The 17245-nt window shown below is 35.7% G+C and overlaps 1 protein-coding gene across 7 annotated transcripts; it reads right to left on the reverse strand.

Moving 5' to 3' along the window:
• Positions 1-134: 134 nt before the first annotated feature.
• Positions 135-16166, reverse strand: LOC135795353 (neprilysin-2-like). 7 transcript variants are annotated; one of them, XM_065307019.1, is made up of 9 exons: positions 4795-5373; positions 4582-4724; positions 3835-4412; positions 3592-3768; positions 3315-3532; positions 2852-3251; positions 2628-2796; positions 2318-2568; positions 135-953 (listed from the first exon to the last, which is right to left on the reverse strand). In XM_065307019.1, the coding sequence occupies exons 1-9, from the start codon at positions 4860-4862 to the stop codon at positions 615-617; spliced, it is 2343 nt and encodes a 780-aa protein (XP_065163091.1). In that variant the 5' UTR covers positions 4863-5373; the 3' UTR covers positions 135-614. The 7 variants fall into 7 exon arrangements, with proteins under 7 accessions (XP_065163091.1, XP_065163094.1, XP_065163093.1 ...); XM_065307022.1 differs by lacking the exons at positions 135-953; positions 4795-5373 and adding exons at positions 1182-2106; positions 15895-16166 and having other exon boundaries at positions 4594-4724; XM_065307021.1 differs by lacking the exons at positions 135-953; positions 4795-5373 and adding exons at positions 1182-2106; positions 15895-16166.
• Positions 16167-17245: the final 1079 nt, after the last annotated feature.

Below are 17245 nucleotides of genomic sequence, written 5' to 3' on the forward strand. Positions count from 1 at the left end.
AATACATGTCTATACACGCCAAATTCAATAAAATAGAACGTAAACATTAAATAAATCAATCAAAACTTGTCGCAATGTAAAATAATTTATATCTTCTTTAATCCTGTCTGCAATATAAGTTATTTCTACCCATATTTTGTTATCTTAAAAGTCATTTATTAATTTTATTAATTAGTTTCACATAAATCATTCGCTTTAAATCTAGAATGTTAAAAGTTAAGTGAAAAGACTTACACGTTTACATGTGGCATGGTTTTCAAATCCTCATTATATAAGATTAAAATAAATAACACCGCGTTGGGTGTTTTGTCCGAACTGCAACAGCAACTACGTAAATAAAAGTGAGCGAGTAAAGAAATTATCACATTCCACACGTTGCTATCGCGTTGACGTCACTTGTTTTCCTTTAAGGATTCCTTTTTTCCTAACATCTCTTAAAAACTACACTTAAATCTATTCAATAATTGTCAATATGTGCACGTCAAGTACAAAGTTTGATCATAAATTACAACACCATTCCTCTTCTCAATACAAACAAAATCCAGAAAGTTCTTTTTTAACGTTTAAATCTATAAAATCCAACAAGGTAGCCATTTTTCTTGATTCTTGATGTCCTACCAAACAATACACTTCTTCTTGGGATTCATCCTGCTTCCCAGAGGACATTTGAAGTCTTTGCTGAATTCCTCAAGATTACTCATCGGCCCAATAACGCGGTAATAACCCACTGAATGTTGACCAGTGAGTACCCGCAATCGAAGAGATTCAGGACGATACTTGGAGCACCAGTTAGACGCCGCCGACAGCCAGAACATCTGGTTCGGCGAATACTCCAAGCCCGGCAAGCGCGCCTCGACGGCGTTGCGCTCCACCCATTGATTGTAAGCGAGATAAGCCTGTTTCAAGCCGCCATTGTCGGCGATGTTCTCTCCCTGGGTGTTAATACCGTTCAGCTGGAAGCAAGCAGACACGTATTGCACACGTTGAAACAAGAGAACAAAAATAAAAGGCACATAAACATACAAAACAAGGAAATCATCATTGCGCGCTTAGTAAAATTATGTTTGTTAGTTAAGCTAAACTACAGGACAATTTACAATGAAAATTATTCGAAATTAGTCGAAAGCGTTAGTGAGTTAGATAATCGTTAACAAAACCCTTAAACAATAATTATTGGCGTATAATTATATAATTTCTCATTTATTTGGTCTTTAATTCTTAAGAGTTTAAATATGTTCATATATTAATCTTTTCGTTTCTTTTTTCTGTTTTAAATTTAAACTAGCAATAGTAATTATCAAGAAAGTTAAGTACAAATGTCGTTTTTTAAGTAAATGTGTATGTTTCTTCTTAATTGTGTGTGTGTGCGTTTGTACTCTTTTTACTGGTAACCTTCAAGTAATATTGTTATCGATTGATCATTGACAATATTCGAGTTTTTGTACATTTCACGTTTTTGGTAACTTTCCGACTGGCTATATTAATACTCTCAATAATTAGTGTAATGTCCAATAAATATAAAAATGTGTCAAATCCCGAAAATACTAGACGACGCGTTACGCCGCTCTCAATAAATTTAAAAATATCAAAAGTCTTTCCATTCGAGGCGAGTAGCAATGAGTCCCGAAGTTGATGATCACTTCCATTTTCTATTCCGTTTTATTTTTTGTTCCAACTTGTGTGCTACTCGTTTGTTTCAATTTTTTTGTTAACATTTTGCTTGTTTAATAAAAAATCTCATCCGGATTGCTCTGATCACTACCAAATCTTGCACTTGTTCTTCGGATTCATGTGCGAGCCCAGTGGGCAACGAAAGTCGCGCGCGAAGTACTCCATGTTGGCGAGAGCGCCGACGACGCGATACCTGTCTGGAGAATGTTCGTCGGTAATGACAAGCTGGCGCAGCGTCTCCGTGCGCGTCTTCGAGCACCAGACGCGCGCCGCCGAGATCCAGAAGAGCTGCCGCCCGCCGTAGGGCACGCCGGGCAGACGCGGTTCTGGACGCCCGCCATTCTTCTCCGCCACCCAGCGATTGTACGCCAGGTAAGCCTCCTTGATGCCGCCGTTATCGGCGATGTTCTCCCCCTGCGTGTTGATGCCGTTCAGCTGCGAACATGAGCAGAACAAACGCGCGTTTTTGGTCCATCAGAGGTGTCAACACCATCAGACAACCACACACATATTCACACACATACGCACAACACCAAAATTCACCAACTAAAACTCAATTATCTACAGGAAACTATACAACTACAGAACTGAATATATAGGAATGGAAAGAACTACGAAGCGGCTGAAAATTCAATTTGAGACTTACGTTGATGCCAATTTCCGTGACATTGTAGCCGCCATATTGATCAATAATACATTGAGCTTTCTTAACGAACGCTTGCTGTGTCTCCGGCGCCCACCAATCAACCAAATTACCATCCTTATCGAACTGCCGTCCTTGATCATCAAATCCATGAGTAATTTCATGGCCAATAACAAAACCAATGGCGCCGTAATTCATATACTTGGGACGATCATTGTTGAAGAAGACGCCTTGCAGAATACCAGCAGGGAATTCTAAATATATTTTTGTGTTAACAACACCATCTATATAATAAAAATTCGTCTACACTTACGAATACTGTTTTCAATCGATGAATAGAAAGCGTTGACGATTGCTGGACGTCCATGGGTAATCCAATCGGTCTTATTGACTGCTTGCCGCAACCTTCTAAAGCTGAACTCGGTACCGAACAATGTCAAATTCAAAATTGATCTCATATAGTTGCCATCCTCAAGTTCCAACTATAAAAATAGATATTAAAATAGGTTATGTTGTGATTTGTCAGGTAATGCTTACATTCTGATAGAATTCTTCCAATTTACTGTTATCCAACAGTTCATCAGGGTAGGCAATGTGCGTAGACATAGAATCGGCTTTTTCCAGAGCACTCTGACGCGTCTTCTCGTCCATCCAATCAACCTTCTTAACAATCTCCTTAAATTCAGCCCTGATATCAGCCACCATCTCCTTGGCACTCTGACGCGCATCTTCATTGAAGTATTTGCGCACGTAAAGAGCACCAGCAGCAATCGGTAAACTTCCAGCCGAGATATCAATGCATTCCTTCCACCTGGAAGCGCGTTCGGTTTTACCAGTAACAATAGTGCTGTATTGAAGTTGTCGATTGCGCAACTCTTCGGTGAGGTAGGTTACAGAGGAAGCAGCGGCACGCCACAATAGATAATTGGCTTGAACTCTATAAAAATAAACAAATAATTATGTACTAATGTAACTGATTTACTACAAGAAATTCTCTAACCTTTTTGGTGTTTGTGCAATCAAATTCTCAAAGTCCTTCAAATATTGAGGCACGCTAACGATGATCACCTCATCTTGTCCCACCTCGGTATCCGGGGCCAACAGAGTGTTGATATATTTAACCCATGGGATGCTGTTGTATTTTGTTTGCAGTTCAGAAATGGTCATTGGATTATAAAGGGCAGTAGCGTTACGTCTCTTTTCATTTGGCAGGGAAATCTTGAGGACACAAAATTTAAAAAATTAAAATCAATTTTTAGATAAATTCTAAGACTTACATTAGCCAAGGCAATTTCAAAAGTCAAAGATTCTTTCAGTTCCGTCGCGGCAGTTTCCCTCTTGGCACCGAACAAGACAGCAATGTCAACCATATAATCATAGTAAGCTTTGACCAGCTTGTCTTCAATACCTTTGATGAGAAACTCTCTCCTCAGACCTAAAGCGGCTTGGTCCAACTATTTCCAAAACAAAATAAATTTTTCATAAATAGGGTTATGTTATCTTAATATATAAAAACATACATCAATTATTCTCCTAGATGAATTCTTCAAATCAATCCCAACCGAGAAATCCATAAAGTAATCCACGCTGTACCCAACTTTCCTGAATCTGTACACGGCCTCCCTCCAATCAAATTCAGCCTCCTTCCATTGATCACCATCCAAAGCAGGCCACCCACCCAACTCCTTAAAAATGGCGTTGATAGTCTTCAAACCATCAGCTTCAATAGCCGTCTTATTCATGCAAGCCTTATACATCTTTTTGGTCAACTGGAAGGGTTTCGGCTCTTTGGGATCAATGGGTTCTTCAATCATAGTGCGCAGCTGCTCTTGCAACAAGTCACTAATAGTTGAGAACACAGTCACCGAAGATTTATCATCGGGGATATTCGTATTCTTCACAAAGTTGCCGCATGCGAATTGATAGAAATCATCGCAAGGATCAACGCTGGTATCCATCGAATCGAGGACCTTCGACGCGGTGTGGATACACCCGGGTGTGAGGCAGATATCATCTTTGGATTCCTTGTGGCCATGTTGGTAGGTATTACCGGACGCTGGCGGTACTTTAGCACTCACGTAGGCTTCGGCTGTGTGAACTGTAAACGCATACGATGAAGAAAATAACAATTGGACGAAAATTAGTAAAAGTATCATTTTGTTCCATGAAGCATTTTGACAATGTCAAGTAATTACAATGGTAACATGACGTCAGATCATTTAAAAATGGCGTGAGTGTTTGTGTGCGCATGCGCGTTTAGCACTTACGATTGTCGTCACCTGGATATTTATTCTTGTATAATACTGTTGCGAGGGCGACGGCCAGCGAGACGGTGACGATGAGTGCGACCACCGAGATGAAGGTGAGGCCGCGCTCCATGCTCGTTCGACGTTTCCACCATGTTGGATTTCTGCAACAATAACGGCGCAATTCGTAAATGTCCAAAGTGAACAAAACCGCGCACAAAAACAATGGTTTACTTTATCCATGCGAGCATAAATCGTTCATCGACGAGTGTCTCATAGGGTACCTCCTCCGATAGAATCATTATAACAATACACTTGTTTCACTATCGCTGATTAGTAACAAAAATTAACTGATAAACAGCTAGTGTGCGTAGCGTTGTGATTCTCGTGTCGAACTGAGTCGATACACGATCGTTAGAAACAATCCGGCTGATAATTAAGATGGTGAGGTCGCAAATTTCGCAAATATTTGCTATTTGTTACGCGCAGCAGCGGCGAAAATCCGGACAGAGGCGATTTTAATTAGCACCGATTTTGTTTCGTGGTTTATCAGGCGCGCGCGCGGCGCTCGCGCTTAATTGAATGGCATTCGCATTGTTCGAAGCGCGCGACTGTCGGCCGAATTGCGAGCACACTTAATGTTTTATCAAATTGCTGCGTTCATAAATGACGCAGCTGCGAGTGCTGGAGCATAGGATGCGACTAGAGCATCCAGCTGGAGACGACGGAGATGACTTGTGTGCACGAGTCGGAGAACTTCGGTTTTATTTTTGGAAGTCGATGCTTCTTTTTATGCGCGTGTTTTGCAAATACTGCTGGTTGGACTGACGAACGCTCGTCTAGGCGAAACTACCGATATCTGAGATATTGCAAGCGTCGATAAGTTAATATATGGTGTTGGACTAATCACATGTTTTATTGATAAGACATTAAATAATTATTGATTGGGCTTTTCCAGAGAATCATGTATAGAAATTACTTTGCACGTTTTATAAATGATCTCATATTGCTCTACGAAACTATGAAATAAATTAGGAATAAGATGACTTTTCATTCTGGAATCATTCGGTATACGACAAAAATTTTACGATAAACAATTGTTCAATTGCGTTGGAGTAAATAAACTCACGTTTTTGTTACTGTGGACGCCGCAAACGTAAACATTGATCAACGCGTGCGGCGGCTAATATCAACCGCATATCAGGGCTGTATTACCATTTAAAAATTTTATATTTAATGTTCACAGATTAAAATTTATATAATTTTTTTTAAATCAGACGATCCTGTGTATTTTATAGACACGAAGTGCATGTAATCGAGTCATAAAGTTACACGCGAGCAATTACAATGACTATCAGTTTCGAGATTCTCTTCATTATTAAAAATACGTCACGGCATTTTTAATAATCACTTTGATAACTAGCAATTAAAAATTTTACAACCTTTGTAACGTCATATAACGTCATTTCTAGATAAAATATTGATAACTAATTTTGAAATTATTTTGAGGTTATGAAATCTTTGTAACTTGTTGATAGATGGCGCTCTAATTAAAATTTTGATTAAAATTTGATGCTACTGACCATAATCAATGTCATAATTTTCCAACAATAGATATAATCTTGGGTAAATATTGTGTGATTCCTAATATTTATTATTGGTGGCAGACCGTGAAAAACAATTAGTTTGCCAAACGTTAATTCGCAATCTCATTGCCAAACACATGAAGTCATTCATTATCCTCACTCTTACGTACGTATTCGTGTATAACACATTGATATCCTGATGGGATGTGAAGTCAACAAGTTTTGCGATGCATATTACTCGTAAATTCGCAAACAAACCACAAAACACGAATTACATGATTTAATACGAGTTAAAATTGTTAAATTAAGGTGAAGTTACCTTAATGACACACGTGTCATTGTCACTACCGTAGTGGATCGTCCTTTGTTTTAATTTATTTCTGTTACGTTCCTCACAAAATGTAAATCAAACGTTAGGAATAGTAATTTTAATTTTCGTGTATATTTGGTTGCATATCACGTTCCGTAGTAATATTTCGTCCTTAACCTATAATACAACGCATGCGCAAGCGTGCATTCAAGCAGGCAATTGGTTATATGTGCCATTCGTTGCAGCATAATAAACGCAGTGCATTTTGCGATGTCGTAACGCTGTACGTTTATTTTTTCCTCGCGTATTCCTTTCTTTCGATCTTTCGGCTTGCGGTTTACGCTCCAACGGATGCAGACGGCATTTAAACGGGCGTGCACGCAACATCAAACACTCTAGCGAGCGCGTTAACACATTCCGCGCGTCGGATTTCGCACTTTTCACATCTTGCGCTCTTTATGTCAAGAAATGGCCGCCGTTCGACTCTTATGGCTTGCGAAAAGTAAATACTAACTATATGTGTGTGCGCGCTGCTTATTTCACGCATCGTCGCTTTTCATCCGAAGAAATTCCACGAGACACTCGTTGAGTGTTTTGTTTCCACGAGGGATAAAACTCGTTATTCATTTGTTTTGTCACCAAGTTAACTCTAACTATATATTTAATTTAACTTTAAAACTGATTTTTCGTTGTTTTTTCGTCATATCGGTTATGCAGCCACGCGCCATTTTGTTTTGTCTGGTATTTTTGGCATGCCGAAACTAATATGATCAGAAAATTCATAATCTCATCACGTGAAATGTTTGGCGGAGTCATGTGTCACGTGTCACCACGTGTCGTTAATCAACCAATTTAAATTTGAGTTGACATCTCGTCTGACAGGCGTAAATAGGACTTCTAAAAATTGTTGTCACTCTCATATCCGAACGAGTTATTTCGGTGGAAATGTGGAAAATGTACAGTTTTAATGCGTGACAAATGAAGCCAGACAAGTGAAATGCTATAATTAAAAGCGAACAAAATGTGCAAAAAAATTAAGTGATGCTTAAAAAAACACGCACTTATTATTCAATTTTTCCATCATTAAAACTCCGAAAAACATGATTTCACCATAAATTACACATTTTATTGCACCTAGGAAATTTTTCATTCATTCTGGGGTTTAAAAACAAACGCTACTAATCGATTTGACATAATTTTGCAGTCGATCTGTTTTTTATTGTTTGTTTCGGTTCGTTCGGAATTTTTATTATCTTGTTTCGTCGCGAATTTATGCGCATCGATTTGCATTCATTAACTAAACTCACAATGTTCTCGATAAAACGATATACTACGATCGTAAAAAATCCAATAACCGTAAAACCCATCACGATCAGAAATAAAAACGCACGAATAAAAAATATTCAAATTCGCGCGTATACACCGTTAGAAAGCAACACCAGTTGACTATTAGGTAGGTAGGTTATGTTTACAGATGTAAAACTGGTTGCATGTATTAAACCTTGTTCGGCACACTGTTACACTAACCTAGTGTATATGTTTGCGTACGCTTTTGATGATGTCGAAGTTAACATATATGCAAATAAAATCCGAACGCGATAGATTCGTATCTCTTGCGCTCCGGTTCAGCGATGCTAAACGCGTTAATCGGACAATGTCACACTTATTCATGCATTCAGCGGGCGTTTGGAAATCGGCACGGAACTCTGTCGTGTGTAGCATTGAACAATGCGAACAATGCGTGACGTCGGGGAAGATGTAAACCACAGCGAAATATGTGAATAATAAAATCATAGAATCGCGTCGGATGAATACCAAATAAAATTTCGCTGGAAAACATTAATTCACAACCGATAAATAGATAACTATCACAATAAATAAACAAATACAATAATAGATATCCGGAGTTTTATAAATCAAAAATAATTCATTCACATTTAACATTGCAATAAAAAAAACGTAAACAAGTTAAAACGCCATTAATCTGTTTGCACACTTAATTTAATTTAAGCAATATTATAAAAATTTACAAATACGCATGAGAATTAAATTTACCGCAGTATTTAAAAACGCAGTTAGTAATTTTAAAGCGTAAACAATCGATGTTTTTGTTTGGCGACTTTCATACTTAAAGTTTCATCAATTATTTATTTACAACTCGTAGACGTAAAAGAATGACATTGTCGTAGTAAATATAGTAAAACTACTTAAGCGTATAATTAGCATAACAAGATGTTTTCACAACTTTTAGCGGTTTTTGATGGTAAAAACGCAAAATTGACGAAAAATACAATTGCACAAATTGTTTACGATAAAATTAAAAAATTCTTTTGTTATTATTCATATTTAAACTAAATCAACATGGTTTTTATATATTTTTGACTAATTTTCTGCCCAATTGAATTAATTTCCTAATTAAAAAATTAATTTAATATTAACTATGAGTAATTTGTGATTTCGTGAACGACGTCATGCTTATGACTTGACAATTTGCGATAACTTCTGGACCTTAACATGCTTTAGGCCCCCCTCAACACGAAAATAATCGCGGTTGAAAAGCGAGAGCGGAAAAAATACACTCGAGCGAATAAATATGAAATTTGTAATGTGTGATTATGCCCAGAAACGTGACATGTCGCAAATGTTTTGCTTCACGGTTCGCTTGACGCTAATTATCATCGGCGCGCATTTCGACAAACTATTATCTCGTTTTTACGTTCGCGGCTTTTTATTTGTTATCAGTGCGCACACATGCATGAAGTGATGAATAAAACTGAATTAGTGTGCAAGAGCGCAAGATGTGAGTTTGCACAATAAACTAGAAGCGCAAATAATCAAATTATGTTTAATTTAACCAGTGGATTACTAGTGCAGGTGAAAATCAATTTGCCACGCTGATGAATACAACTATTCGCAATTTGGGATTAATTTAATTTGATGGTGATGGGATTATAATTAAATAATTTGTTATTGCAAAGCAATAAAATATATTTTTTTCTATTTCCTCTATTTTCTTGGTTTCGAGACGCCAAAAATGGTAGTTCAATCACGGACGGCCAAGGCCGTGACTAAAGAATTTTAATCACGGGCTTTAGTCACGAGGTGAGAAAAATTAAAACTAAAATGTCTAAAACTAAAAATTTGCATCCGAAAGTAAAATTTTTATGATTTTAATTAATTGCTATTTTCAATACTTGGAAAACACTGTTTTCTACACAATACGGTGATGCTGAAAACACTGTTTTCTACTCAAGGGAAGTAATAAATGCTATTACACAAATATTTTCAATGTGCATTGTTTTACTTGTGTATTTGTCCGAGTTGAGTTGTTAGTAATCGAATATTATCCTGATTGTCGCGTGCAAAAGTGTGAATAATGCGGTTACGGCCGCTGGAACGCATCGAACGATGAAATTAATCGTACGAGCGGCGAGCGACGCGCAAAACCGGCCGACAGGACAATTATTACGCAAAGAGCTTGTCTATTATGTGTTTCATCATCGCCGCCGAACACACCGCGCCGTACGTGTCGAGCGAACATTAATCGTGCGTTCACATCGCGCACTGTTTGTTACCCACTGATCGACATTCAATTATATTCTGTTCGTATACCGCGCAAATTTGCAACTTCACAATGAATTTGGATCACGTATTATAGAAAGTTTAGAATGATAAACAACAATATCGATATTGCATAATGAATATTTAATTATAATTGACTTTGAATTGGAGTTTAATATGATATAAATTCAAATTTTATTCTGTTAAAACATAATTTTATCATATAGTGAAGAATAACGGTCTAAACTCAACTAAAAACGTGTTTGTTGATAGTTATTCATTAATAATTCAAGGAATAAATGCATCACGATCATTATTTATGCAGGAATTAATTCTCTGATAAATTCTGCATCAAATTATATAAACTTTACATTAATTAATTAATTCTACACAGATTTATAAACAAAAGAAAACTATATTATTAAGAAAATGATTTTTTTCTTCTTTTTTCTTTATCACTCTGTATATAATCAAATTTATAACAAAATATTTGATAAAATTGATGCACAATTCAATACAGAATCGATTGTTGAAAGAATGATTGCAGTAGCATCATTAATATTCGAGTTATTAATTAAAAACTAAAGTTAAATTTGTGTTTGTAACTTTTAGACCGTTATTCTACGCATTTGCAAAAATGTCTCTATAAAGCTGTGCAAAAATAACATAATACAGAAATAATGTCGATGTCTTCAAAGCATAAATTGATTTATGTTGATTATATTATTTATAGACGTAAGATCCGTTAATATTTCAATAAGTTGTGCGGACCTCGTACGATTTACGACTTCCGGTTGCTATGGTTGTGATTTATACAGGATGAAAAAGGAAATAAACCTAATAAACAATATTACAACGTTATCTAGGTATCAATTGGAATCAACGTATAAATATAGATAATATAAGTCTAGAAATAAACTAAACAAAAATAAATTGGTTTTAGTTTTTTGTTGCATTTGTGCAAAACTGCAAAGTGAAAACTCGCAATCGAATGCATATCTCAGCATTTTGCGCGCCGTTATTTGCCGTTTGCAGCGCGACAGGAAGGTTAATTTCCGGAGGAAAAGCGCCCGGCAATTGGCGACGAAAAACTCGCGCGCGTACGCCGGAATTCGTCGCGCTAAACGACTAAACGATTTTCTATCTCGTGCCTAATACGTTAGACGCGGTGGAAACTCGCGTTTTGCACGCTAAAATGTGCGCCGCTGATTTGCGCACGCCCTTCGATTATGCTCGTTACGTCCGTTTAACTTTTGCTAACCAACGTCTTGTCAAGAATAATCAACTCAACAAATGCGATGTGAAAGAAAGTTTAATAATTGGAATTTTGGTGGAAACATGGATAAATCTTTAATTAACATGTTCAATGAGAGATAATTACTGTTTTCATTTCAAGGTAAGAAAGAAAAGATAAAAATCAAGGATATTCTCCTTGAAAATGATTAATTAATAATTATTTACGTGATTTACGTTTGATAATTCAATTTTACCAACAAAAAATTAATATTTAAAACGTTTAATAACAAAATTTTCGTTTTTCGCCATTGTTTGGATCAAATAATGCAAATAACAAAGATTTGCAACGTGCAATGTTGCCATTTATAATAAACAAACAAATTACTTACAAATCAGGCCAAATCATGTTGATTAATAAATGTTATTTGCGTTAAAACAACAAAATACACAGATAATGACACTAATAATCACAAATCACCAATATTTGACTTAATAAAATGATATTTTTAATAAGAATATGAAATTTTCTGTCTTTACACATCAAAATTCTGCTTTAAAATGAAGATTTCCCGAACTCACGTGTCTTATCACTGACTAAAATTTAATTTATGATTCGTTATACTAAATAATATGATAAATGTTAGGTAGTAGGTGCAAAGACTCACGCTTGAAACCAAATAAACGAAACAGAGATAAGATTTTATGTTATCGCGTAAACATTCTTTGCTAATCTAAATTTTCGAAGAATTTCAATTTCGTTGTGGAAATATTGATGCCTCAACTGTAATTTCCGAATTTTTTATGTTTAAGTCATTAATTTAGTTAATTCCAGTTTTAAAAAACTTAATCTATAATTTTTTACTTGCTTTCCGTGTGTTTTCTGTACTTTACACGATACAATCAACACAAACCAGCAATAATTACATAATTTCACCATGCAAGATCCAACCGTGCTATAATAATACGCGTTTGTCGACTTTTATTCGCTTGTACGCGGAAGAAGCGAGTTGCGAGCATTTATTACAATGTTATTAGCTATTACTTGTTGGTATAGCCTATATTATGTGTATATACGCAGCATCATCGCAATCATGGCTTTAATAATCATCAAAATAAACAATTATGTTACGTAGCACATGCACCTTGGTACATCCATTTAATCACACTAATGACAATGATTTAATAAATTTTAAAAGAGAAAAAAAAACAAGCAATAAATAACATAATTTGCAGTGTTATCTAATAACATATAAATACTTCAATAAATCATTAGGAAAATATGCTTGGTAGTTGTGATAAAAGTAAACATTTATATATAGTTTTATGAAATGATTTGTTTTTGTAGACTTTTTTTATGTCTTTTTTATGCGCGTTTCCCATGAATTCTTCTTTTGATGCCATGATTACTTTTTGCTTTGTTTCACTATAAGTCACAACAATAATAATAATATCCTCATGGGTAATTACCTATACTTCAACTTACGTCACATTTTCATTGCGTGTTTTGAACATTTAAACAAAACATCAAACCAGCGTAAAATTTTAAATTGCACATTGTCATATGTTCTTGTGGTCATGGTCAAGTTGATTGTCAGAATTTTGTTTTGTCATTTTTGACACTACCACGAGACATCCGTTTCAATTCGTGCATTCTTCAAGTGATAAAATCACGCAACATAAAGAATAAAGTCAAAGTTTGTTAATAAAAATACAAATAAACTATAGGTGAACAATTTGTTTGTTCGTGTAATGTAGCCTAACGATATGAGTAAATCGATGTGACTTTGAGACGTTCACAGACATTGAAACGTAGGTAAATAAACTTTGATTTGATAAACAGATGAGAAACCATCATATAATGAAAGAAATTCATGAATTTTATCAATTTTTCACGTTTTTCCTTTTTTTAAATATGTTTCAACGCGGATATTAGATAAGTTTGTAAATAATTTATGTTCAACATTGAATTTTACAACAATTTTCATATAAAATATGCAAATTTATTGTTGCTACCCGTGAAAATAATCAGTCAATATATAATTATTCATGATTTACTCAGAAAATTCCCATAAAAAATGCAAAACTGATTAATAACCATTTTATGAGCTATTAAATACATTGCAACTTAATATAATCATAGATGATGCTCTCAACAGCTTCGTTTTTATTGTTTCAAGTAAACACGAAGCGAAGAAAATTAGAAAATTGTCGAAAAGTGCTACGCGCCACGCGTTTAACCTCCGCCGACTGAAAATAAAATTAAACTGTGCATTCTGCGTCGCGTCTCGCGTGTTGCGCATCTTTTTCGACATTTCGTCGAATTCCAGCAGCAATTCCATTCAATTCCATTGTGTGTCGCGACAATTACGAGCGCGCGCACGACGCCTAATTGAATTAGAGGATTAACGATAATGAGAATTAAGACAAATCGTGTGTAGGAAGTTTTTTGCACTCAGCTGTGCTTATTACATCGCAACGCGCACGCTAATTGCATGATTACACACATCTGCAAACCAGAAGCCATTCAAACATTTTAATTCTTACATAAAACAAAAATTAATTACAATATTAAATAAATCTAATCTTAATATTTTATTTTATTCGATAAAAATAAAAATGTGCTGCGAATCACTTTGGTTTGATTGTTTGTTGTGTGATGTTTACATGGTGCATGTGTAGCTGATTAGTGTTGATTTATTCGCGTGCGCGGTCAATCGAATCAATCTTGATCGAGCGCATCGGACGTAGTAAACTCAAGACGACCCGCCGGCTCGCCAGTGTTTGCATAATTACGCTGGGTCGCGAAGAAAATCGACGGCACGTGAGGACGCACTCCGCAAATACGCGCGCGACGCAAACAGCGAAATAAATCAAAGTCAGATGCTGCTGAAACTAATTGGTTTCATCAATCACGCCGCCGCCAACGAGCGACAGCACGCGGGGCTCATCTCATAATCGTAATTTTCTAAGTTGCGAGTGTGTTGACTTCATAAACGTCGATCAGTAATATCTATCAAGTGATTATAGTAATAATAGACTAAAAAATAAATCGGATTTTTTTTATGTAACGAACTTCATCATTAAATGTCGTTTGAAATTACAATAATTATATAATAATTATGAAGTAATTATGCAATTATTTTAATTCAGTTTTGTGACAAAAATTAAAAGACAACTAAACTGTTATTAAAAATTTGTCTTATAATAATCGGAATTATATATTGTTTATAATAAATAAAAGATTTTGCAAAAATTTTGAGTTTTATTGACAAAAATTACGTTTTTGTTTGTAATTTTTGAAATTTGCGCCTTTTTTGACATTGCAGATGTCGTATCTCTCGACATACGATCGGCCAACTTAGGGGAAGTGATGTTATTGTTAAGTTCATCGTTCTGATTGGTTTTCTATACATTTTAGCGGATTTTACCAAATTTCGCAGTTTTTAAAATAAATAATCATCAACTATGCATTATACGACTAAAATTGTTTTAAATTACTCATAAAAATGCATACTTTCTTTATTTTCTTCATTTCGTTTTTGATAACTTCAAAACTTTCTCCCGATAATTTTTCACTTGTTGATTAATAAAACGTGTTTCATTTTTTGTGCTTTTATTGCACGTTCACTCGCTCGAATGCAAGTATTCCGGTAGTTTACTCGAGAAACGTGCCTCACATACCAATCATCAAACACATCTCCCGCTCCGCATCGCCGCATTCAACACGAAATAATAATTACGCTCGTAATTAAAATTATACATTATGCATTATCAACGCGTGCGTGCTAGGCGACTAACTTTTTTCAGCCTGACGACCCCGTCAAGGCGTCTAACTTGAGTTGCACGAGAGCTAATTGAAAAACATTTATAAACGAAAGCACGTTTTGTTCACTTGATGGTTGGCATTGTCTTGGCATTCACGACAGCTTCTTTTCAATTTTCTTATTTTCACTTTGTCAACGTGTCAAGCTGTCAACTCTAGTGCTAAATTTAATTAACAATAATTAGTTTCTTTTAACCGAGCATTCCATTAGGTAAAAAGTGGAAAAACAAAAATAAACGCTTCACATTGCTGAGCGTATCGTATATTCGATATTTGACAGTTGTCAACAAATACTTCGCATTTTGTTGAAACTTATAATGCATTTACCTACATAGACATGAAATTAAATAAAATGATAAGAACAACAATTGGTAAATATTTTGAAAAAATACGAGAAATGCGTTAAAGTTTATCAAAGTTTAACACAAAAAATGTTAAAAAAATTTTAGTTGCAGTTGAAGTGTATTATTTATATGCATAGATTGTCATCGACATGGACAAGTAGAAAGCGCTTTTCACTTTAGATTGCAACATAGATACACTAGAAATTCATTTGACGAATGTGTGAAATGTATGTTTTGTTTTAATTTTAATTTTCACCGATCAATCAACAAAAACGCATTAATTAATTAATTATTCAATAACTAAACACAAAATAACATTTTTCTATAACAGAATTAATTCTTAAATAAATTCCTGTAAAAGTAAACACTGCAACACGATGTTGAAACGCAAAATCCGATAAAAAACTAGTTTTGTTTACGTTTTTTTTTTCACTAAAATCAAAATTAAATGTTTTAACGTAAAAGAAGGCTTACCGAATCACAGTTTGCTTAACACTGGAAGTCATCGTGGGATCCACTTTGAAAATCGCTCCGTCGTCGCGGAAACAGTTTCCGTCCTCGGGGGTGGCTGCGATTGGAACACGAGCGCACTGGAACGATGGCACGAGAGAACAACACGCGGCGTACGTACACGATAAGAGAGGAAGACGACGTACAACGACGGCGGGAGAGATAGCCGGATGGGTCGAGAGTGAGAGTCAGCGGTCCGCGATGCGCGCCTGCCGACACCGTTGTACGAACGGCGCGCCGCGCACGACGCTCCCTTTATACGCGCCGCCGACGGGAACCCCACTCGCGCGCGACCAAACCGCAATCATGCCCGAGGACATCTTAAAAACATCTTAAATAAACCACACTACATTGTCACATTTGTCATTGAAAGTACTACGAATTAAAAAATGGAAATAAAAATGATTCTATAGTGTATTGAATACATTTTTATGGTTTTCTTTAAATTATGGGCAAATGGTGATAATTAACAAGTGTATTTTTAGCATAATTTATAGTTATTGTTAGTATCTATCCAATAAAATACAATGTTTCCATTTTTCTCTTGTAGTACTAAAGTTATTTTAATTTTTTACTCATTTATGGAAAAATTTCTTTCTTAAACAAAAAAACAACAAATAACTTATCTTAGCAAGTTTGTTTTTAACAAATTTTATAGTATTTGTTATTATCTACCCATTAAAATTAAAAATTTCCATTTATCTCTTGTAGTTTTAATTTTAACTAATTTCGGTTGAAATTCCTTCTTAAACTACAAGAAAACAGAAATTTTCTTACCATAAATTAATTTTCTTCTAAATTTCCTCCCCGACAACACTTTAATAAATCTCCACTGATTTTAAGTAGCTGAGTTAATGGCCAGCAAACAAATAAAGCGCAAAACTTGAAAATCCTTCAGAATGCGTTTATTGTTCCGCACATTTTCCCATCCGCTTTGTTTTATTGGCCATGAAGACCTTTTGATGGGCCATCGAGTGTGTCACCCGCAAGATGTAAACACGTCGATAACGCCGGGGTACGCCGCGTAGGTGCGCCGGGTGTAGGTTAACGGCAAACATTCCGAAGTGGGCCATCAAAACCGGCGCGCGAGAACGAAAAAAAAGAGATGTGAATGGCGATGCGCAAACACAGACTCGCACACGGCATTAATTCGGCGATAATTTTTCCTACACAACACCACACACTAGAGCCCCGGATTGTGTTTTGCGTGCATATAAAACGCGCCTTTATTCATTTGTTTTTATAGAGTTTTTAATTAGCTCGCGTGTGTAGGTGGCGCCACGATAACAGCAACGTATCGTAAAACTTGTTTGTT

Source organism: Atheta coriaria, unplaced genomic scaffold (assembly GCF_025399875.1).
Source record: "Atheta coriaria isolate IRGN ID8LTWV9N9 unplaced genomic scaffold, Caltech_Dcor_3.1 hic_scaffold_7_pilon, whole genome shotgun sequence".
NCBI classification, from domain to species: domain Eukaryota; kingdom Metazoa; phylum Arthropoda; class Insecta; order Coleoptera; family Staphylinidae; genus Dalotia; species Dalotia coriaria.

Bases quoted from the DNA above. Each gene is read 5' to 3' on its own strand.
- LOC135795353 (XM_065307018.1), bottom strand. From the start codon at position 4,862: ATGATTCTATCGGAGGAGGTACCCTATGAGACACTCGTCGATGAACGA. The intron at 4,413-4,581 runs GTAAGTGCTAAA...ATGCGTTTACAG, and splicing joins ATATCCAGGTGACGACAATC to TTCACACAGCCGAAGCCTAC. The intron at 3,533-3,591 runs GTAAGTCTTAGA...TGTGTCCTCAAG, and splicing joins TTGAAATTGCCTTGGCTAAT to ATTTCCCTGCCAAATGAAAA.